At 55.0% G+C, this 24,002-nt stretch overlaps 1 protein-coding gene across 7 annotated transcripts in view; it reads right to left on the bottom strand.

The window, feature by feature from the left end:
- The window catches only part of GDPD5 (glycerophosphodiester phosphodiesterase domain containing 5), an 89,171-nt gene that overhangs the window by 20,194 nt on the left and 44,975 nt on the right, over positions 1–24,002 (bottom strand). For 4 of the 7 annotated variants that reach the window (XM_027083413.1, XM_027083417.1, XM_027083412.1 and 1 more), the window contains 4 exons: positions 22,654–22,830; positions 9,175–9,278; positions 5,362–5,455; positions 4,685–4,744 (listed from right to left, as the gene is read on the bottom strand). In XM_027083413.1, the coding sequence (XP_026939214.1) occupies positions 4,685–4,744; positions 5,362–5,455; positions 9,175–9,278; positions 22,654–22,770 (375 nt within the window). In that variant the 5' untranslated portion in view covers positions 22,771–22,830. The remainder of the gene's footprint in view (positions 1–4,684; positions 4,745–5,361; positions 5,456–9,174; positions 9,279–22,653; positions 22,831–24,002) is intronic. The other 3 variants (XM_027083418.1, XM_027083414.1, XM_027083416.1) reach the window with 2 other exon arrangements.

Raw genomic sequence — 24,002 nt, forward strand, 5'->3', positions numbered from 1 at the left:
AAAAAAAAAAAAAAAAATACACAGTATGGACATCTCTTAAAAAACTAAAAATAGTCACCATATGATCCAGCAATCCCACTCCTGGGTGTATATCCAGAGAAAACCATAATTTGAAAAGATACATGCACCCCAACGTTCATTGCAGCACTATTTACAATAGCCAAGACATGGAAGCAACCTAAACGCCCACTGACGGATGAATGGATAAAGAAGATGTGGTACATATATACAATGGACTATTACTCAGCCATTAAAAAGAATGAAATAATGCCATTTGCAGTGACATGGATGGACCTGGAGATTGTTACTCTGAGTGAAGTAAGTCAGAAAGAGAAAGCCAGACATATGATACCGCTTATGTGTGGAATCTAAAAAAATGGTACACATGAACTTATTTACAAAACAAAAATAGCATCACAGATGTAGAAAACAAACTTATGGTTACCAAGGGGGGAAGGTAGGGAGGGATAAATTGGGAGATTGGGATTGGCATATACACACTACCATACACGAAATAGATAACTAATAACATACTGTACAGTACAGGGAACTCTACTCAGTACTCTGTAATGACCTATATGGGAAAAGAATCTAAGAGTGGATATATGTATATGTATGACTGATTCACTCTGCTGTACGGCAGAAACTAACACAACACTGTAAATCAACTATGCTCCAATAAAAATTAATGAAAAGAAAACACTAGGGCTTCCCTGGTGGTGCAGTGGTTGGGAATCCACCTGCCAATGCAGGGGACACGGGTTCGCGCCCTGGTCCGGGAAGATCCCACATGCCACGGAGCAACTAAGCCCGTGGGCCACAACTACTGAGCCTGCGCTCTGGAGCCCACGAGCCACAACTACTGAGCCTGCGCTCTAGAGTCTGCAAGCCACAACTACTAAAGCCCACGCGCCTAGAGCCCGTGCTCCGCAACAAGAGAAGGCACAGCAGTGAGGGGCCTGCGCACCGCAACGAAGAGTGGCCCTCACTCGCCGCAACTCGAGAAAGCCCGTGCGCAGCAACAAAGACCCAACGCAGCCAAAAATAAAAAATACATAAAATAAATTTATAAAAAAAAAAAAAAGAAAACACTACACTGAGGTACCATTTTCACCCATTGGGACTGGCAAAGCCAGGAAATCCCTGAACACTTTATGTGCAAGGGTAATTTTATAGGCACAATCATACATTACTGAGGGAGCATGAATTGGTGGCACCTGGCAAGGAGGCAGTTTGGCAGGAACTATCCGAATTACAAAAGTACACACTCGTTACCCAGCAATTCCCCACACAGGTCACTGCCACACTGTGCTGCCAGGGAACTGAAAGTTAAATGGGATGTTGATCAGGCCCAGCAACAGGGGACTGGCTAGATTAGGGAACTAGGGATTAGATGGTGGGACAGGAGCAAGGGATGGACACCGATGGGAAGGCTCCTATTGTACTGAAGGGGAGGGAGCTCCAAGAATTTTCTGTGGGGAGAGAGAACGGGGAGGGGCATGATGGGAGTAGGGGATTAACTGTTATTCATAAAACTGTTATGTATAAAATAAGCTATGATGATACATTGTACAACACAGGGAATGTAGCCAATATTTTATAGTAACTATAAATGGAGCATAACCTTCACAAATTGTGAATCAGGGGCTTCCCTGGTGGCGCGGTGGTGAAGAATCCGCCTGCCAATGCAGGGGACACGCGTTCGAGCCCTGGTCCGGGAAGATCCCACATGCGGCGGGGCAACTAAGCCCATGCATGCGCCACAACTACTGAGCCTGCGCTCTACAGCCCGTGCTCCGCAACAAGAGAAGACACTGCATGAGAAGCCCACGCACCGCAACGAAGAGTAGCCCCCGCTCCCGGCAACTAGAGAAAGCCTGCACACAGCAACGAAGACCCAATGCAGCCAAAAATAAATATAAAAATAAAATAAATTTTAAAAAATTGTGAATCACTATATTGTATACCTGTAACTTCTATAGTATTGTACCTCAACTATACTTCAATAAAAAAAAAATACTACCCCAACTTTATTTTCTTAAGGTGCAAAATAGAGGGTATAATAGGCTACTACTTGTGTTTAAAGAAAAAGGAAATGTGTGCATATATATATATATACACACACACACATACACACACATTTGTATGTACTTAAAATATTTCTGGAAAGATAATAGGGAGATTTACATTTTTTACTTCTTTGTACCTTTGTAATTTTGAACCATGTCAATGTATTAATGGTCAAAAGTCGGTTAAAACAAAACCAAAAAGAATAAGAATTTCTTAAAATCTTAGAATCGGGCTTCCCTGGTGGCGCAGTGGTTGGGAGTCTGCCTGCCGATGCAGGGGACGCAGGTTCGTGCCCTGGTCTGGGAAGATCCCACATGCCGCGGAGCGGCTGGGCCCGTGAGCCATGGCCGCTGAGCCTGCGCGTCTGGAGCCTGTGCTCCGCGGCGGGAGAGGCCACAACAGTGAGAGGCCCGCATACTGCAAAAAAAATAATAAAAATCTTAGAATCAAATGATAGAATCTTGGAAACAGAAGGGTAGAATTTCCAGCCCCTGTTTGAATACTGAGCCCCAGGGAACTCCTTCCCTCCAGGTGCAGTGGGTCCATCTCCGCCAGGAAGGTCCTTCCTCGTGCTGACATCTCTTGGGAGGGATCAGAGGGGAGAGGGAGACAGGACTGGCACCCTGGGAGCTGGCACCAGTGCAGATGAAGCAACCTGAGCCCCCTTCCCCCAGGAGAAGACTCCGTGCACTGATCTGCTGCCCTGGCTAGCTCGGGCCTCCGGACGCCTCTCCACTGGGATCAAGCAGGTGCGCCCTGGCCTGCTGAGAGCCAGGCGTGCCCTGGAGGAGGTGGCTGCGGTGTGCGCCGGCCCCACCTGGGGTGCCAGCGGGTGCAGTTCTTTCAAAGTGTCAGCTTTGTAGCTGGGAGAAGAAAGTCCCTCACAGAGGGGACTTCAGAAGCCCAGAGGAGATCTTAGGAAAGAGTGAGAAGCAGGAGGAAGGTGGGAGGGGACCAGAGGCAGCTCACTGCATTTTTTTTTGGCTGCGTTGGGTCTTTGTTGCTGTGTGCGGGCTTTCTCTGGCGAGTGGGGGCTACTCTTCATTGCGGTGCATGGGCTCTAGGCACGTGGGCTTCAGTAGTTGTGGCTCGCGGGCTCAGTAGTTGTGGCTCGCGGGCTCTAGAGCGCAAGCTCAGTGGTTGTGGTGCACGGGCTTAGTTGCTCCGTGGCATGTGGGATCTTCCCGGACCAGGGATCGAACCTGTGTCGCATGCATTGGCAGGCGGATTCTTACCCACTGCACCACCAGGGAAGTCCCGTGGCTCACTCTTCTTCATCCCTCCAAGATTTCAGTTCCCCGGATCTAACTCCTCAGTTCCAGATCTCAGAGGCCCCCCTGGAAGCCCACAGGCACCTCCCGCTCCACAAAGCCCAACTGGAGCTCACCACGTCCTTCTTCCGGTTCCTGCTTCGTATCTTTCTAGCTGGAAGTGAGCGCCTCCCCTCAGAGTCACTCTGGACCCATCTCATGGGCTCGTGGTTATTTCTGGACATTTTTGCCCCTTCCTAAATGGTATGCTCACTCTGAGTCAGGCTCTAGGAAAAGAGGTAGCCCGTCCTTTCCTCCAAGGCCCAGGTGTTCCTGGGAGGGAGAGGCTCTCTCTTGGTCAGCTCTGTGCCACCCCTGCGCCCGCTAGGCCCTCAGAAAGAGCAGGCATCAGCCACATGTATTCAGCGCCATGCGTGCCACCGACAGTAAGCAAGAGAGCCAAGGCTCTGGAACGTATGAAGCCTCTTTGCTTTGGGCCCAGTCCTGCGTGGGGCACCAGGGACATGGAGATGGAAAGTCAGTTCTGGCCTGCACGGAGCTCCCAGACCAGGCAGGGCTGGGGTCAGGGAGCCAGATGGAAATGGACAATGAGATGTTAGGACTGTGGCAGGGGAGCCTGAGGGTGCTGGGGGAGCCTGAGAAGTCTTGTGTAGGTGGGGAGGAGAACCAAGGAAGGGTCCAAAAGAGAGAGAAAGGGAGGAGTGAAGGGGTAAAGCAGAGAAGAGGCAGACATGCCGGGAGGGCCTGAGATGTGTCACGTGGCAGAAGCTGAGGGTGACAGTCCCATGAGAGCAGCTGGGAGACCTCAGCTGGGGCCAAGTCACGCAGAGCCTTAATGCCGGGTGGGGGAGTTTGGATCACCCTGGGAGCAATGGAAGTGGTGGGAAGGGCTTTAAATTGGGAGAAATATCACTGGATCAGAGTTTTAAAATGAGCTCACTGAAGAGGAGGAGAGGGTGAGACCGAAGGCAGAGCCAGCCAGAGGGCCGGAGCTGTGGCCTGTGCTGGTTGAGTGCACGGCTGCAGAGCTAAGATCCTGGACCCTCCACCTATTAAGTGGGAGACCTTGGGTGAGTTACTTAACCTCTTCGTACCTCAGTTTTCCCAACTGCAAAATGGGATCATAACAGTACCTAACGTCACAGGGCTGCTGTGAGGGTTAAATGAGTTAATACAGTCTAGACCGCGAGAACAGTGCTGGGCACACAGCGAGTTCTGTGTTAGCTACTAGAACAATTATAATCACGATGCAGGAGAGGGAAGATGTGTCCGGGTTCTTCCTCTGCTGCTGCGGCCTCCAGCCTCCCCGCTCCTCCCTAGGCCCCCAAGGAGGCAGCCCTTACCTTGTGCAGCCAGTGCAGGTTCATCTGCTGCCCCACGGCAATGTGACATAGTGCCAGGACCTGAACAGGGGGCCCACAGGGCTAGAGTCAGGCACCAGGTGTGACCTGAAGGTTTCTGCCCGTTCCCCAGACACCCTGCTCCCCACTGCTCTCTGGGCCCGGCTCAGCCAGTCAGCAAACCTCCCTGAAGGCGATGGGAATGCCCAGCCCTGCCCAACCCAGCCCAAGCCTGGCCTCCTCCCAGATTATTCCAGGCCTCCAGGCTCCTTCTCCTCTAGGATTTTTCCCTCAAGAGGTCACTGGGCCCTGCTTCACTTGGACTGCCTAATTAATGTTTTGGGAGTTCCAGCCTCCGGGATTCTGAAGCAGACTTCAGCCTTGTCCCCCAGGATGCCCCAGTCCAGCCTGGGGACTAACCTGAGTCTGAGGGAGTTCCTGGAAGAGGAAGTCTGCAGTGGGGCCTACCAGCGGGATGCTCCACGGGGGCGGGGGAGAACATGCCAGGAGGGGGCAAAGCGAGAGGACCTCCCCACTTGAAGGAACCAAGCCCCAGCAGCCAGGAGAAAAGCCAGCTGCCCTCCTCAGACCAGGGCGGGCCCCTCCGTCAGCCCAGCGCAGGCCAGGTCTCCCTTCCCCTGGGCTCAGGGCCACCTGCCCTCTGAGACAGCCCCACGTACCTGGAGGCCTGCGACGTAAGTGAAGGCGGCTGCTGTGGTCATGAGGATGGGCACGGACCAGTCGCTCCAGTAGCCCGTGCGGTTGTAGAGGTACCTGCCAGGAGGAGAAGGGGCAAGGGTCACACCTCCACCAGGGAGCCAGGACGCTCCCTCGGGCCGGCCAGCTCTCAGCTCTCATGAGCCTGCCCACTCAGTGAGGAGGTCATTGTCTCCCTGGTCATAGGTCAGGCACAGAAGTAACCATCACTGAAACTTTGCTGACTCCCTCCAGCGGGTTCCCCCCTCTGCTTATATATATATATATTTTTTTTAAGAAGGCTGCTATTTTATAAATGTTTGTTTATTTATTTATTTATTTATGGCTGCATTGTGTCTTCGTTGCTGCACGCAGGCTTTCTCTAGTTGCGGCGAGCAGGGGCTACTCTTCATTGTGGTGCACAGCTTCTCATTGCGGTGGCTTCTCTTGTTGCGGAGCACGGGCTCTAGACACACGGGCTTCAGTAGCTGTGTCACGCAGGCTCAGTAGTTGTGGCTCGCGTGCTCTAGAGCGCAGGCTCAGTGGTTGTGGCGCACGGGCTTAGTTGCTCCGCGGCATGTGGGATCTTCCCGGACCAGGGCTCGAACGCGTGTCCCCTGCATTGGCAGGCGGATGCTTCACCACTGCGCCACCAGGGAAGCCCCGCCCCCCAACCCCGCTTATATATTTGTGTAAACAGCAAAGCTGGGACCCCGCTGCGTACAGCACAGCAGTCAGAGTTCAGGCGTTGGAGGGAGGCACACGCAGATTCAAATCCCCTGGCTTGCAGGACTCTGTGGAGGTGACAGGCTCCCCTGAATCTAAGATGCCATTGATTGTGACATTCATCTCAATTTCAACGTTAACATGTGAAAAGATGAGGTCTTAGGATTGATAAAATGTAATACCTGACTTCCCTGAGCCTTAGTTTCCTCACCTACAGGATGGGGATAACAAAGTGCCCTTCATAGTGTTTCCTGAGGATGAAGTGAGGTGAGGAACATGGTAAGTACTCAATTCTCTGCTTCTAATTAACACAAGCATTTACTGAAGTCACTAAAATCCTGAGGAAATGTGAGTTTTTTAATAGTCACGTGGTCTCCTATGGAATTAATGTACCATATGAAGCCAACTTCCTACTAACGACAATTAATAGTTTCCAATTATTCACTATCATAAATTAACAGTTTTTTTTTTTTGCACATACCTTTCTGTATTATTAATTATTTCCTCAGGATAGACTCCTACAAATAGGATTACAGGGCCAAAGGGAATGAACTTTTTAAGGTTCCTGATAGATGCTGCTTAGTTGCTCTCCAGAAAGACTGAACCACCCATATCCTCCCTGTACAATTGGGGAAACTGAGGCTCAGAGAAGGCAGCAACTGGCACACGTCATCAGAGAAACTGAGCCGGCGCCAGGCAGCTTCAGGCTTGCTGCCATCTTGGGCCTGGGCAGGGGGCTGGGAGGGGACACCAGGAGGACACTATGGGGCATCTGCCCTCCCCTGGCCCTCACCCTCAGATCCCAGTGGAAAATCTGTTGGGGAAACTGAGGCCCAAAGAAGGGCAGGCCCTGGCCCTGGCGACTACTCCTGCAAAGTGTTCTGGCTCCACTTGTCTCTCCCTTTTGGCAGGGAGCCCCCACTGGACGGCAACAGCCCAGATGGTCCCTTCCTGGCTTTCCCTGTCTAGCCCTGACCGCCTCGGTCTCACTCACCTTCTCTTGCTTCATGAGCTATCCCCGGAGACTCTCTAGACCCTGAGGACCAGGCCAGGGGCTCCTGAATCCCAGCACCGACTCCAAGAAACTGAGGTGACAGGGTGAGGGAGCTGCAGGTCCTCAGGCCATCCCTAAGCCCCAGGCAGCCCTTCCCTCTGCAGCCTCTTCGACAGGGCAGGCATCCGTCCTCTGCTTGAGCTGCCCAGTGACAGGGAGCTCACTCTCTGCAGAGTGGGGTATCTCCGTGGACAGCATGATACAGTCAGGAAGGTTCAAGTCCCTGTCCCAGATCTGACTGCATCTTGCTGTGTGACGTTGGAAAGGCTATTTAACCTCTCTGAGCCTCAGTCTCCTCGACTGTCCCCAGTATGTGTATTTGGCACCAAATGGTTGTGTGGCCCTGGGTGAGTCCTACCCCTCTCTGGGCCTTAGCTTCTCCTTCTGTACATGTTGGGGGTAGACCATCACCTGGGCAGCACACCTGCAGTTCAGCAGAAGTGTCCAGGGTCTACAGTCGAGGGCCAGCAGAGAATGTTCCCTTTTGCCCACAGCAGTGCCTGTGCTTTGGATACCTGAAGGATGAGTAATTGATTTATGGCATTTAATAAAGGCCAGGGGTCACCTCTGGGACTCGGCTGGGGCTCCGGCTCATCTTGCTGGGCTGCAGCGGGACGGCAGCCGGTCCTTTATTGAGCTCATTAGTAGCAGAAGCACAGCCTAGTGCCATGCAGAGGGGAGTGGATGCTCAGGCTCCGTGAACCGCATCTTAGGACCATCACAAAATCCTAGAACCACAGCCCTTCAGAAACCCAGAGTCCAGAAATCCTAAATTCTAACATAATGGCCACCAGCTGGAGATTCAGCCTCCCAGGAAGCAGCCCTCAGGTTTAGGTGAGCTTGGAGCCCTCCCATTTCCATCATCTTATTTCATCCTCAAGAAGACCTGATGAGGTCAGTTACTGAGGACTCACACTTATGTGCCCATGGTCACACTGAGCTGAACTTCTTTCTTTTTGATTGATTTATTTTAAATTTATTTATTTATTTATTTTTGGCTGCGTTGGGTCTTCGTTGCTGCACGCGGGCTTTCTCTGGTTGTAGCGAGCGGGGGCTATTGCTTCATTGTGGTGCGTGGGCTTCTCACTGTGGTGGCTTCTCTTGTTGCGGAGCACGGGCTGTAGGCGTGCGGGCTTCAGTAGTTGTGGGACGCAGGCTCAGTAGTCACGGCTCGCAGGTTCGAGAGCGCAGGCTCAGTAGTGGTGGCGCACAGGCTTAGTTGCTCCGTGGCATGTGGGATCTTCCCGGACCAGGGCTCGAACCCGTGTCCCCTGCATTGGCAGGCGGACTCTCAACCACTGCGCCACCAGGGAAGCCCCTGAACTTCTAACCAAAAGGAAAAGGCAGCACTGGATGGACAGGGAGCACTGGCTGCCAAGCCCCAACTCTGCCCCCAACTGGTTGTGTGAACTTGGGCCTCAGTTTCCACACCTGTCAATGGGGGAGTTCCCACTAGAACCGAGGGGACGTCCCCTCCTCTGTGCCTTTCACTGTTTAACAAAGGCAGACAATGGGGGAGCGGGGGTGGGGGTGGGGAAGAAACAGGTGCCCTCGTGCACCCGGGTACCAGCCTCAGCTCTGCCCTTGGACCCGAGGCTGCTGTCCACAAAGGACCCTGATCTTTCCTAGAACCACCTACCAGCCCTGCCCAAGGCCCTGCTCAGGGAGTTAGGAGGCCTGGGGTCTGGGGCCACCTTCTCTGCTGAGGCCTTGGTCTCTTTGGGCCTTGGAGTCCTTGTCTACAAAGGGGTCAGAGGTCCCAGCCCCCAGCTGAGCCCTGCCCCCATCTTACATTCCGATTTTCATGACAGCAGCATGAGGGAGGAGGTCTCAGCTCCTCGCTAAGCCTCTGTTCTCTCCAGAGGACTGTGTCCCCTAAGGCTATACAGAGATTTGGTGGCCAGTGGTGGCAGAGCCCTGAGGACCAGCCCAGGAGAGAGACTCAAACCCAAGCCCCGTCCCGTCTCAGCCGCCGGATGACCAGGCCCCGGGCCCCCGCCCCCTGATACCCACTCACCAGTTGAATTCATCGTAGTCGTTGTGGACTTCCCACCAGAAGTACAGCCAGGTGAGCGTGAGGCCGAAGGTCAAGGTGAGAAGCAGAAACCACAGGCGCTCCCACTGGAGGGGCCAAACGAGGAAAGGGGTCAAGTGGGGCAGGGATGGCCCCAGGCCACATCCACCCAGCATGCTCCCACCCCTCCCCCTTTGTAGCCCCGCTGCCAGGCAGGGATCACTGCCCTCTTCACACGGGTGGGGACCTGAGGCTCAGAGAGGGAAGTGACCTATCCAACATCACTGAGCCCCAAGTCACAAAACAGTGGGGAGCCAGAGCTGGGCCCCTTGTGCTGCAGCCTGAGGCCCTTCCAGTGTACACCAGTCTCCAGGAGCAAAGGCCATATCTGCCTAGGCCTTCACACTGGGAGGGTGATCCGCAGTCTGAGGGTCACATTCCTCACCTCCTTCCCTCCTCACACACGCCTGCAAAGTAGGTGTTCTTCCTCACCTCTGCCCCCTGCTACACTGAGGCCCAGAGAGGTGAAGTGACTTGCCCAAGTCACACAGCAAGTTAGAAGAGGATTAAAGAGCAGTGCCCCAGCCTCTACAGTTGAAGCAATGCGGTGTTCTACAACCCCCAGCAGGGGTGGCCTCTCTTTCCTGGCGGGGGGCGGGGGGCTGCTGCCGCCAGCCACCTCTGCTGCTTCCCGAGAGGACTGCAGGCACTTCCGCTGGGCCCTTGGGCTCATCCCTGCTTTCATCCGTCCCCTTATCTCAGAAGCACAACAAGCTTGGAACATCCTGCTCTCTGGGAAACTGCTGAGATCATCAGTACAAACAACAGACCTTGAGGGGAAGTCAGTGCAGGAGACAACCAAGACCACCCTCCACCTTGAGGGGCTGGAGGGCTGCAGGGCTTGGAGCAGCTCAGCATCTCTCACCCAGCCACTTCCCAGGCCCCTTGCCGGGCTCCCCACAGCTTTCCGGCCTTCTTTGATCCTTCCTGCACCGGACAGCCAGCTTGGAGCTGCGGTTCTAATCCCGATGGCTCCATCTAGAAAGCAGCCCCACTCTGGTCCACAGGGCAACCCTCCTGCTCCCTGAGGCCTGCCCCGTCCCAGCAGGGTGGACCCCATCTCCTCAGAGCTTCCATAACTGTTGCACCCGTGTCGGTTAAGGCACAGACCCTGCAGTTCTAGAACTGTCCTTCTATATGTCGGTCCCCCTGCTACACTGTAAGCACCTTGAAGATCTGGGTGGTCTTCATATTCCCAGGGTAGGTGGCAACTTAGGGAAGATTCAATAGTGAGATGGCAGGTGAGCAAAGATCCTCTCTCCTACTCTGGCACGAGTATGCCCACCCAGGAGAGACTTCACCGGGGGCTTACCACCCTACCTCCACAGAGGAGCCACAGAGATCACTCTGCCTCAGCAGGTGCAAGGCCTCTGGCCAGAGGACAAGGTTCTGAGAAGCGCCCCGGGTGAGGGGTAAGCCTCTGCCTATGATGGGTCCTGTCCCAGGCCAGCAGCATGGAGTCCCATGGGACCAGGGAAATAGCTGCAGGGACAGTGGCAGGTAGAGAACCCGCCACAGGTGCCGGAGGGTGGGGAATGTCCTATGGTGATGTGTGATACAGGACCCAGGGGCAATTCTGACAGGTGGCCAGAAAGACCGCAGGTGTCAGGAGGGCCCACAGCACACAGGGGTCCTGTGAACTAAGGGCCACAGTCCTCACTTGGCTGGATCCTGAGAGTGGGGCAGGGAGGACAGGGCAAGAATGAGGGGCTGCCGCCCCTCCCTACCCCTGGGAACCGCAACAAAGAACTAGGGACCCCATTATTGGAGCCAGGCATCAGCCGGGGCTGGGGGCCACCCAGGGATGAAAGTCCTGGGAGCTGAAAGCCAGAGGTCCCACGGCCACAGGGAGCCTGTACATGGGGATAAAGAAGCCCCATCCACAGTAGGGATGGAGGGGGCAGGTCACTCTAAGAACAATCAGAGGAAAAAACTGAATGGCAGGGGCTGGAAGAAAGGGGAGGGAAGGCCAGGAACTGGGGGAGGAAGTGGCCTGGGGAGCAGCTCCACTGACAAAGAGGCTCCAAATGGCACTAATGGTCCTTGTCAGGGCGTGTTACAGGAGAGGGGCCTGAGCCAGCTCCGCCCCCCAACAAGCCAGCCTGGCCCTGCTCCAGAGATGCAGGCTGTGAGGCCACGGCCGTGCTGGCAGGGATGGGGGAGCCACTGGCCCTCCATCACCTCCCACAGTCTGTACAATGCCTGGGTATTTATCCCCAACTCAGAGCAAACAAAGACACCAAGACTCAGAGAAGGGCCACCACATATGGCTGAGCAAGGAGTGCTGCTCACATCACGGTCACCAGCGATGTCCTTATTCATCATGACAGTTGGCGAGCAGATAACAGTCGAGATCCCTGGGGAAGGGGCGCTCTTTGCTAATTTGCACAGAGGCTCAATATGGATGAGTGGAGGTGAGTCAGAGATTGAGCAACGTATACAAGGTGACCAAGTCGGGGAGAAGTGGAGGGGGGCGTTGAACACAGGTGCCCCGGCAGGAGGCGATCCTCTGCTGCCCCCTTGGGAACCAGCCCTGCACAGCTCTCGCAAAACCAGCCCTTGCCCTCTGGGACCCAGGCATGTTAATCCCAGACCCAGTTCGGCCTCCTGAGAGTCCTTTATCCTCTCTTGCTGGAGTCTACACCCTAGGCCAAGCCTTCTTCTCCTTCAGGAAGCTCTCCCATCCCTCCAGCTCCCAAGACGTCCTTTTCTTTTTTTTTTGGCCATGCCACATGGCATGTGGGATCTTAGTTCCCCTACCAGGGAACGAACCCATGCCCACTGCAGTGGAAGTATGGCAGGGAAGTAGAAGTCTTAACCACTGGACCACCAGGGAAGTCCCAGGACCTCCCTCTCTTAACTGCTTCTGCACAGACTCTTGGTACCCATCAACTTGACTGTCAATCACATTCTGAATTGTGGAGGTGGAAAGAGCCCAGGCTCAAGAGGGAGACAGACCTGGCTCTGCCACTTGGGTGAGTTACTTAACCCCTCTGAGCCTCAGTTTCCTCACCTATAAAATGGGAGTAACACCCCCTACTGTGGAGGGCTCATGTTCAATGAGGTGATATACATCAAGCGGCACACCGTAGGTGCACACTGAGGGACAGTTCACTGGGCTGTGCACTCCTTCAGGGCAGGGATGGCTGAGGTATCTCTGTGCACCCTGGGCCCACATCCCTCGGATCACAAGGAGGTGCTCAGACATGGTGTGAGGAACAGAAGGTGTGGACGTGGTGGGGATGCAGGGAGGTCTCAGGGCCACCAGTGGACAAGGACATCACCCAACCCCAGATTTATCCTCAGGCGAAGCCTGGGGTCCCCAGGGAACCAAGGGAAGGAGCTCCCATTGTGACACCACAGCCCCTTCCTTCCAGTCTTGCAGCTGCCTGGGAGCAGGATGACGGTCAAGGCGCAAGGAAGAAGGGCTGAGAGCAGCTGGGGAAGGGGACGGGCCCTGGCTGCGGGTGGGGCAGGGGGCTCCATCCCTGTTACAGGGGTGACTGTGGCGGAGAATCCCAGAGGCCCGGCCCCATCCCGTCTCCTCCCACTCTTGCCCCCATCCTCCAGGAAGACGAGACCCTCCACCCCACACAGGCAACCGTATGCCAGTTTCTCCTGCCCACTGTCTCCTGTTGGCTGTCATGTCTTCTCCTCACCCCTCTTGTCTCTGTCCCACCCCCAGCCTTCTGCATTTAGAGGAGAATGTGTGTGTGGAGAGAGAGCCTATTAGCAGCTGGGGCTCACGGGGTCACAGAGCGCTGCAGCCACAAAGCCCAGCCCCGCACAGGACGTGTGCTGCCTGCTGTGGTCCCCTGCCCACCCCAGACCGCGGCCCTGGGCCAGAACGCACACAGACACTGCTTACGCTGCTGGGGTCCCCCCGGGGCCTGGAGCACCTCCCCTGGGTCCCCCGAAGACCCTGGAGACTGAAATCTGCGTCAGGACGGCCCCTGAGCGCGAGCCGCCTCCCTGCCCTTGGTGCCCCCATGACCTCAGGTTCACTGGCGGAGGCAGAGCTGTCTCGCTGGACTCCTGTTCCCTGCCTGTCCTCCGGGGCAGAGACCGCCTCTGCGTCCTCCAGGATAGGAGCTTGCCCTGCTTCTGCTCCCACAGCTCCGGAGATGGGCACTCTCCCTGTGGGTGCTGCTGGGCCCTCCTCTGGGCTGAAAATGCTTCCCTCTGAGACAGCAGCCGGATAGAGGCAGGCTGTGTTTGGGAGTCCGGGAATGCTGGGTGTGACTGGCCACCTACTAAATGGGTGACCTTGGAGAAGACATTGCTTTATCCTCCCTGAGCGCCGGCTTCCTGCTCTGTAAAATGGGGACGGCAGTGTTGGACAGAAGTATCTGGCAACGGCAGGGTGTCAGAAGTTGTCCTTGCCTCCATCCCTGCCTGAGGTGCAGCTGATTTCTGCCTCCTCGGCTGCCACCCTGCAGCTGGTTCTCTGACACCACAGAGAACAAGTCCGGCAAAAGGGCAAGAACACGGGTCAAATGACCAGGGCATGGGGGGAATACAATCAAGGGCTGGATTTTCATTCCCCGCCCTCTACCACTAGCCGCATGGCTGCGGGCCAATCACTCGGGACCTCAAGCCTCAGCTTCCTCCTCTGTTCCTGCAGATGACATCACCTCTACCTCACAGGAGGGCTGCCAGGCTCAAATGGGATTACAGATGTAAGCCGTAGTTGCCAAATCCATGATCGTTCCTATAATTATCATTTCGTGTCTGACAGTCCTTTAATTATGTGAAGACATTTATCAAGTCTTCCCTGCCCCCTGCTCTACATCACATATCCCCAGCTGATGAAGACAGCCAAGCGGATCGCCCCCTCCCAGCCCAGGGTCGGTGCCATGGTGGGGGGGGATGCAGAGGTCAGGCCCAGCTCTGCAGGCTGCAGTCCTAGGAGCCAGCAAGGCTGCAGGAAGAAGATCCCACATCGCTGGCCACGGAGGACAGAGCCCTGTGTGAGCACTTCGCAGAGTTGGGGGTGGGGCAGTCCTAAGAGCCCTCTACCTGCTGCTTCACATCTTGCCCTCTCCACAGCTCTGCAAAGCAGACGGAATAGTCGGAGGAAACCAGGGCTCAGAGAGGGGAAGTGAGCTGCCCAAGGTCACAAAGGGCAAATGTAATGATGGAGCCAGAATTCACACCCAGCTCTGGGTGCCTCCAGCTTCAACTATCCCAAAGCAACAAGAAGCAAGACATGTAATTATCCTTGTCTGACCGAGGAGGAAACTGGCTCAGAGAGGCAAGGCCTTGCCCAAGGTCACACAGCAAATCACAGGCAGAGCCAGGGCGGGAACCTTGGAGTTTCAGAGTTAGAAAAGATTTCAGAGATCATCTTGCCTCATCCTCTAAAGGTCCAATTAAGAACTGGAGCAACTGAGACCCAAAGACAGGGAATGGCCTGGAAGGATGGACACAGGATTAATACCAGGCAAATTAGTACAGAAAGGATGGAGAATTCAACAGATGGTACTGGGACATCTGGACATCCATTTGGTAAAAAAATATATAATTAGACCCCTACTTCATACCCCACACCAAACTCAATTCCAGCATCTCCCCTCCACACCCGCGCCACCACTCTCTTCCAGTCATTCCACACACGTGCTGAGCCCTGGACACTGGGAGACGGATCAGGACCTGCACAGAAGGCTGACCAGCCAGCAGGCAACGCCAATCGTAGAAACGAGTGTGGCGAATGGGGCACGCAAGGGCTGTCAAGGAGCACACTGCCAGTTACGGGGGAAGGGGTGGTCTGCAGGGCTCTCTGGAGGCAGCAAAGCTGAAAGGAATGGGCTTGCTGGAATGGGCCTACCTGACAAGGTAAGGGCAGAGGGAGGGAGTGGAAGGTGCAAAGGCACAGAGCCTGGCAGCTTTTGTTTGGGCCCACTGGCTTCTTAGGGGTTTATAAAAGCTTCCTCTAGGTAAGAGTAGTAACTTTCATATAGATTGTCTACTTTCTCTTATTTTATCAGTTGACTTTAATTTTGTTTTTCATGCTTTTTGTTTAAAACATTTACATTTTTACGCGGTCAGATCTACCCCTTTTTCCTTTATGGGTCTTTGCCTTTGGTATCGTGTTTAGGGCAGGTGGCCCACGATTATAGATTTAATTCATATTTACACTGATAATTTCTCTTTGTTTACACTCGAATCTGTAATCCACCTACCTATGTATAGCTCCATATGTGTGTATACGTGTATGGAGAGAGGTTTCAAAGCCTTTCCTCTAAAGCATGAAGATTAGAATTTCTTTTACTTTACATCTTTCCGAGTTATTTGAATTTTCTCAACAAATGTGTGCTTCCTAAACAGAAAAAAAAGGAGCTTAAAAAAAGAAAAAAATACATTTCGTCCATCTGGAATTTCTTTTGATTTGAGGTAAGAGACAGGGATCTAATTTTACTTGCACCAGATGGATACTTCAGCTGTCCCTGTACGGTCTGTGATATTTGCAATGATTTCCGTGATTGTCTACCACACAGCACGCTCTCAGATGTGTGTGGGTTGTTTCTAGGTTTTCTAGTCTGTCCCAAGGCAGCCCTTCTCCGCGTGCCGGCTCCGCCTGGCACGGCTCCTTCCACGTGGCTGAGCTCAGCTCCCTGTGCCACTCCTGGGGTCCCGGCTCTGCTTTGAGGCCCCAGAGTCCAGCTGTGCCCTCAGCACCACACAGCCTTGCAGAGACTGGAGAGCGATTGAGGGGTGCCTCCCCGCCTAGTCTGTCCACCTGCAGGCCGCACCTCGGGCACACCAGCTCCTCTAATCATCCTCCTGTTTCATCCTCGCCAAGTTCCTAACGGGGAGACTGGTGAATGTCAGCTGGGAACGGTGTGTGGAGCTCCCAGAAGAGAGAGCTGGGCAGCCCTGGCGGGATTACTCTGGCTCTGACCCAGGAGATTTGGGGGAGGAGGCAGCCTAGGGAGGTTTGAGATGGATCTCAGCATTAGGGCCGAGTAGGGAAAAGGATTAAAATCCCCAGCCCCCAGCCAGCTCCTGACAGCCTAAGAGGCTGGATTTATTTTTCTGGGCTACAGGGAGCTGGGCAATTAGGCCTCTGTCTGCCCTTGCTTCTGCCAGGGTGCACTCAGAGTGGCTCATTAGGCAGGAGAATGAAGCCAGGCTCAGCCTGGAGCACCCCGTCCTTCCCCGAGCATCCTGTGGCTTGCGTCAGCCCTTGGGGAGACGTGAGCAGAAGAGCTGGGGGCCCTTAGGAGGGATTATCCCAGCGCCCTGCAGGGGGCCCGGCCAAGGCCACAGGGTGGTGAGTGGCCACAGCCTCTTGCTGACGCCCATCACCTCCTGTCCCATACATGCTCCCTAAGCAGACACGCAAGGTGGTCACAGAGGTCATGAACAAGAGCTTATTCGTCTTCCCGGGAGCGTGGCCTGACCACGCCCAGCCCCCTCAGTGCCGTTCAGAGAGGAGGAGGTGGGGTGCGGGGGTTCCCGAAAGCCAGCAACGGTCTGGCTTTATTACAGCAATAAATCCTTAGCTCCCCGTGCTGCAACAACTTCTGCCAGCCTCGCCTCTCTCTCATGGATGCAATAATATCATCTCCCATTTTCTTATCCTCATGGCAAACCTGCAAGGTTTATAGGATAAAATGGCTCTTATCATCACCAGTTTAGAAGTGGGAGAATTGGAGCTCAGAGGGCTCCTCTCTGACCTGCTGGGTCCCTCTCCCCCAAAGCACCAGAGAAGGGAACAGCCATCCCTTTGAAAGTGTGTAGGGAGGACACGTTTTCCCCAAGTTGGAACAGTGGTCTGTCCTGTTCAGGACGTGAGACACGTTGGTATCTGTTATCTAACTGGACCCTTGGGGCGTGGGTTTGTACCTCCACCTCACCCACAGCAAGCTGAGGCCCAGAAAGGGTCTGGCCTTGTCTAAGGCCACACACTAAGTCACTGGAGGAGGCAGGGTAGAGTTCAGGCCGAAGCTCCCTTAGCCAGGAATGGCCAGGTGCGTCTGGCTGACTCCAGTCACACCCTGGAGCCCATTCCAAAGGCTGCTTCCTCCAGGGAGCCCACCTTGGTTCCTGAGTGAGATCCACTCTTCCCTGCCCCATAGCCCTGCCACAGGCCCACGTGGTATTGTTAGGACAAGAACGTGGGGAGCCAGCTGGGAAACTCACCCCCTCCTCCTCCCACTGGCAGAGCCTGACCCCACCTCCAAGGGTGGCCTGGGAGGCCCCTCGGCTGAGTCAGCACCCCTCCCTGTCAGCCACAGCCAGGGGCACTGGAATGCAGCACGCGCCCCTACTCTCCGGACCACCCAATGTTCCTTGGGGTGCTCACCCGGGAGCTCATCGCAGGTCCAGCCTCCCCACCCTCACTGGCTTCCTCACTTGCTCTTCAAGTCACCCGCTCAGTCTTCCTCCCACTCCTTGCCTGAGGTCCTCCTCTGAGCCAGGCCCTGGCTTCAGCACACTCACGGTCCAGCGGGAGAAACAGGAAGTCAGGACCCACATGGGCAGCCCAGGCCTGAGATGCTGCGGGAGCCCAGGGGAAGGGGAGAGGCAGGGAAGGAGGCCTGACTCTTTTGTCTGAAGGGGACACTTCTTAGAGGAATAGAGATCTGCGATGAGCCTTGAGAGGCAGAGACAAGAGAGAAGGCATTCCAGGCAGAAGGGACAGCGGAGCGAAGGGCAGTGCTGTGAACGGGTGAGGCAGGTTATCCCGGGATGGCTGTGTGGAGGGTGAAGGGTGACGGAGTGCTAATGGATTTCCCAGCAGCAGGTGTCTTCCTGCCATGGTGGGAGGTGCTCCCATCGAAAGAGGTAGGCAGTGGTGGGGTGGGGGGGGTGTATTTTGTCTGTGTTCCACCCGCCCCCACTGCGCTATTCCTGGACACTCCTGAGACCGCGTGGCCTCTCACACACCCCCTGGGCACAGCATGGTTTCCCGACTCCAGGAATGGCCTCATCCAGCCAGGTGGAAATCATGGGATGACGGGAGGCATCATCAAAATTCTCTTCTGCAGCCAGTCTGCTGAATGCACCGTCTAGGCGTCTCTAGAATCCCTCCCTTTGCTACTTCTTTGCAGACCCCTCCCCCTAACTGAGGCCTCAGCCTTTCTTGTCTAGCTCCCTGCCATCCCCGCCTCCACTCAAGGCCCCTCAGCGCATTCTCCGTGATTGAACCAGAGTGGTCCTTGCACAGACCGAGTCCGACTGGGCTCCCACCTCCCAGGATGGAGTGCAGGCTCCCCAGCACAGCCTCTGGCTCAGGTCCCCTTGGCCACACGCCCTCCCTCCTAACACCAGAGCTGCACTGGGCCAAATCGCTTTCAGTTCCCAAACACAAGACACTCTTGTAACATGCAGCTCCCCTGCCTTCCCCACTCTGGCATGACATGATGCGCTAACTCTCTCTGACACCAGCTCAGGCAAGCTTTCCTGCCTGCGGTGTCCCTGGGCCCCGGCAGCGATCACTCTGGGTGGTCTGGAGGTCTGTTCTGATCTGCTCCCCACCCACTTAGGAGCCCTTCAAGGGAGGGAGGAACCAGGTTTGATATACCTTTGACCCCTGGACTCAGGGCAGGTATCAGGACAGGTTTGTTGATTGAGTAAGTAACCAACACATCCCAGGCAAGACTGTTTGGTGTGGAACGGGGGAGAGGGCACGGGACTGGGGGTGCAAGCAGGCGCAGTGCAAGCCGTGCCTTCAACTCCTCGGCTTGAATAAATCACTTCCTCTTCCTGGAGCACCGTCCATAAGACAGAGGGGGTCAAAGGAAGCTTAAAACACCCTTCAAAAGGCAAACATACCATAGAAGTGCGAGAGAGTTGACTGTCTCCTTCAACGTCTCGGGCTGGAAGTTCCTCCAGGCATCTGACCTATATCCCTCTTGCTACAAAGAAGCTGGTTTTGACACTGTGCAGCCTCCCACAGATGCAGAGTCTTCAGGGCCCCCTGTGGGGATGGCCTGAGAGCTGCCTTCTGTCCTGCCCCATCCTTAATTGGCAATATTAGAGTAATGAGTCACAGACAACAACCAATTAATTATCCCCAGTTATAAAAAGCTTTTGCTTCTGCTTCCTAGCTGTCGAGTGAGCCAGCCTTCTGCTGCCAGGCTCCTCCACTTCCTCGGTGTTGGGGGGCAGGAGAGGACGTCATTTCATCCCTCTGGTACTCAGTTTCCTGTTTCCTTATTTGTCAAGTGTGTGTCCTGGGGGGAGGGGACAGTGTGAGCAGAGGGTTGGAGGAGATGGGAATGTGAGGGGCGGGGAGGGGCAGGAAGGAAGGAGGCCAACCTGGATGGAGAGCAGCGGGGCGGGGGCTCCTTCCCAGGCTCCCTGCACCCCTCTTCCCTCCCCAGGATCCCCGTCCAGTACCGCGGGGCCAGCTCTTAACCAGGGAAGCACTGAGGGTGCCTAGCCTGGCATTCAAGCCATTCCCCAACTTGTCCCAAATGCTCCCGGTCCCTGCTCTTCTCTCTGTCAGGCAACTTCCCAAGTCCTCCTCCCAAGTCCTGCCTTTCTTCTTTAAACACACTCAGACTTGGGGCTTCCTTGGTGGCTCAGTGGTTAAGAATCTGCCTGCCAATGATGGGGACACGGGTTCGATACCTGGTCCGGGAAGACCTCACGTGCTGCGGAGCAACTAAGCCCGTGCGCCACAACTACTGAGCCCACGTGCCACAACTACTGAAGCCCGCACACCTAGAGCCCATGTTCCGCAACAAGAGAAGCCACCACAACGAAGAGTAGCCCCAGCTCGCCGCAACGAGAGAAAGTCCGCGCGCAGCAACGAAGACCCAATGCCACCCCCAAAATTAATTAATTAATTTCAAATAAATGAATAAATAAACACACCCAGACTTAAAACCCGCCTGTCTTCCTGGCAGCCTCCAACTTCCTGACGCTCTTGCTGCAAATCTATCACGGATGGGGCGTCAAGCCTTGATTTCCCCATCCATAAACAGGGCATAACAATTAAATATGCCCCAACAGGGTGTTGGAACAATCAACAGGGCAATGCCTGTAAGCCATAAGCTCCCTGCATACAATAGGTGCTCAATAAACATTAACTGTTACTCTCACACTTTGTTCCCAGCCTGAGGATGAGTGCTTCTGTGACTCGCCACCTGTGTGTCACCTCACTGCACAGAAGAGGCCCAGAGGGGTTCAGCTTCACTGAAGAACTTGACCCTAGGCTTCCCTGACTTGGGAGACACAAGAGGCTCCCCCAAGAGGTCCTGAGCGGAGGCAGTGCCTGGTGGGGGCATGGGGGGTGGAGGGGTAAGGGGATGCCCAAAGGAGGAGGGGAAGGTGGGGATGAGGAAAGGCACAGGCCCAAAGCTGGGCCCGCTCCCCCTGGCCGAGGCCTCTCCAGGCCCGAGGGGCTCTCCTTTCACTCCCCAACCTGCACTCCCAGAGCTCACTCTGGGCCTCTATTTGTTCAGCAAAATTTACAGAGCAGCTTCTCTGCACCAGCCCTGACTTTGAGACACCAGATTGCTGTTGTTTTCACTGTGTCAGGCCAGGAGCCCAGCCCCCATCATGGTTCTGGCCCAGCTGTTTGGGGAGGGACTGGGGAGAGAAAAGAGAAGAGAGGAGAGCCAGGGAGAGAAGGGTGAGCCTGCGGAGGCTGGAACCCAGGAAGTGGGAGAGGAAGCGGGAGTGGAGCTGAGTTAAGGGCCGGGGTGGGCCGCCCGCTCATCCTCAGCTGCGAGGTGCGGGTTGCCTGAGGTGAGCTCAGCCCTTTCTGCAGAGGCCCTGCCACCCAGAGTTGCTGCAAAACCCTCTCTCCTCTCCCAGCCTCTCCCAGGCTGTGGCCTGCAGCCTCCGGCCATTGCCCCATACCTGGCACCTCAGGCCTTGGCATTTGCAGAGCCTATGCCGCTTAGGCCCCCAGTCAACTCAAAACTGGCCTCAACCCACCACTTCCTCTAGCCTGGGCCCTGGGCGGGCCACAGCCAAGACCCATCACTTCCTGACTTCACAGCCTGGAACTGGCTGGCCCTGGGCCCACCAAGAGGTGTGAGGTGCCCTGGGAGAGAGCCGCCTTCCTCCAGTGTCTCTTCCGACGGCCAAGGGCTTCCTGCTTGGGAGCTCAGCCATCCTTCTCCTCCCTTCCTCAGCCTCAGCAGTCTTCCCATCCCACCCCCACCGAGAGCGCTGGACACCGTGCAGGGCCAGATCCGAGCTCTGCCCCTCTCTAGCTGCGTGACCTTGTCCTGGTCACGGACGTCCTTGGCTTCTGTTTCCGCATGTGAAGCGGTGGCGATGACATCTAGCTCACGGGCTTGGGAGCAACAGGGGTGGCCACGTGTCAGTGATCAGCTCAGCGCCCGGCACACAGACAGACACCTGGGTGTCAGCGGACTGCGAGCTCCTGCCCTCCCGACACGTGGAGGCCCTGCTGACTTCCTTCCGCTGCCTCGGGGAAGAATGGAGCTCGGAGCACAGCACATAGGACGGACAGGCTGCCCTGGGCAGGTCCCTCCTCTCCCTTGCCTCAGTTGGGCATGTTGCCTCCTGTGTGCTAGAGTGGGTACACGGCAATGACTCAGGCCAGGTACCCACAGGTGGTACCTGCTTCTTACCATTTGGGGGTCATGAGAACAGGCTCCCGACTCAGTCGAGTGCTCTGTCCCTCTGTCCCTACCAGCACAGGCAGAGAGGGAGGGCAGGGAGGTGGACAAGCTTCCCCAACCTCCACATCCAGGTGTAGTCTGGTGATGCTTGGCCTCTGACCTCCGCCCCGGCCACTCCAGCCCGTGTTGGGGCTGGCTGAATTTGGAGGCTGGCCTCTTTGTTCAGACAAGCAGGAGGGAGGAGAAAGTTGTTTTCCAGGCAGCAGAGCTTTTAGATAAACACCATTTATCTCTCTCTCTGTTCCCTCCTGAAGGAATTGGGTTCCTTCAGAGAAGAAACTAGATCCAATGGCTGATGGTGCCCCAGGGACGGAAGTGTGGCGTGGGGTTTGGCTTGGGGAGCCGGACACTAAGGGAGGCTTTCTTCATCCTGCTGCCAGCCCTGGCAGGCTTGTGGCTCAGGTGATTGGGCCCTGGTGCCAGGCCATGGCCCTGCCAGCTCCCAGGCTCCAGGATGGCCTGGCCCAGCTCTTCACCCTCCCCTTGAAGAGCCACCCGTCTGCTTACCTGCCCATCAGGATCTGCCAGGAAGCTGAGAACTTCTACTCACCTTGGGGGACCCCACCCTCTTGGAGCAGCCCACACCCCACACTGTCAGAGGGGAGTCAACAAGTGGCTACACCCATGTTCCTTGCCCACCTAGTCAGGTAGATTCGGGAATTTCCATAGGCCCATTTTACAGAAGGAGAAACTGAAACCCAGAAAGGGCATTGGCCTGTCCAGAGCCACACAGCAGGGTGTCAAAGCTGAGACCCCTCCCCCAGGCCCTGGGGCTCCCTGGGTCCTTTGGCCGCATCCCAGCACAGCTCACCGGTGTGGTGTCATCGTGAGAGCGCTGGTAGCGCTTCCAGCGGCAGCCGTAGATGCCGGTGAGGCAGGAGAGGCAGAGCTGCGGCTCATAGTACTGCAGGGGCTGGTGTCTCACCATGCTCGCGCCCGCGGCCCTGGCGCCCTGCCCTCAGGCGCCCATGGAGGCCCCCGGCTGGTCCTGGGGGAGGAAACAAAGTACTGTGAGGTGGGGGAGGGGTGGGGACCTGGCCCCAGCACAGCAGGTGTCCCTGTAGTCTAGGACAGGGAGGGTCAGCCTCTGCTCAGAGCCCTGCCGTGGGTCCTTGTCTCTCTCGGAGTCAGAGGCCCATCCTTGCAAGTCCCCTAGGACAGTCCCCTGCCACCCACCCATGACCTAATCATCCAACAAAAATCCCCATACCTATTAGCAGTCACTCCCCCACTCCCACCCCCCAGCCCCAAGCAACCTAATCTACTTTCTGTCTCCACGGATTTGCCCATTCTGGACATTTCACATAAATGGAATCATATGATATATGGTCTTGTGTATCTTGCTTTTTTCACTTAATGTTTTCAAGGTTCATCCATGTTATAGCGTGAATCAGTACTGCATTTCTTATTATGACTGAAAATTATCTGATTGTATAGCTATACCATTTTATCCACTCACCAGTTGGTAGACACTTGGGTTGTTACCACTTTTTGGTTGTTATGAATAACTCTGCTATGAACAAGTTTTTGTGGGAATGTATATTTTCATTTCTCTTGAGTAATACTTTGGGATGGGATTGCTGGGTCATACGGTAACTCTATGTTTAACTTTTTGAAGAACTGCCAAAAGCTGTCTTCCAAAGCTGTTGTACAATCTTACTTTCTCCAAGTGTTATCATGATCATCCCCATTTTACAGATGAGAATTCTGAAGCACAGAAATGTTTAGCCATTTGTCAAAGGTCACACAGCAGAGCCTGGCAGTCTGGCTCCTTGTTCTAACCCAGGGGTTGGCAAACTATAACTCACAGCCAAATCCAACCAGCCACATATTTTGTGTGTGTGTGTGTGTGTGTACACATTTAGTTTTATTGTGACAAAGCAACTTGTATAATTTTAAGGTTTAAAACTGAGCATCATCTTCCCTTAGCAGTGAAACAAAAATTTAAAAATAAACAGGAACAAAATTACAATAGAGAATGTCAATTGCAAATAAGATCCTACAGGTTCTGCTGCTTCTCCCATCGAGTGGCAGGGCTCAAGTCATCATTAGGAGAGAATTTTATTTTAAAAGTGTCCTCTTAAACTGCAAGGATGTCCGTTAAACATCACAATTAAACATGCCAAAGGAGAAGCCATGTTGTCAAAATGCCCACTTAAC

This window comes from Aethalodelphis obliquidens, unplaced genomic scaffold, assembly GCF_003676395.1.
Source record: "Aethalodelphis obliquidens isolate GAN/ISIS:26980383/991018 unplaced genomic scaffold, ASM367639v1 scaffold50, whole genome shotgun sequence".
Classification (NCBI taxonomy): domain Eukaryota; kingdom Metazoa; phylum Chordata; class Mammalia; order Artiodactyla; family Delphinidae; genus Aethalodelphis; species Aethalodelphis obliquidens.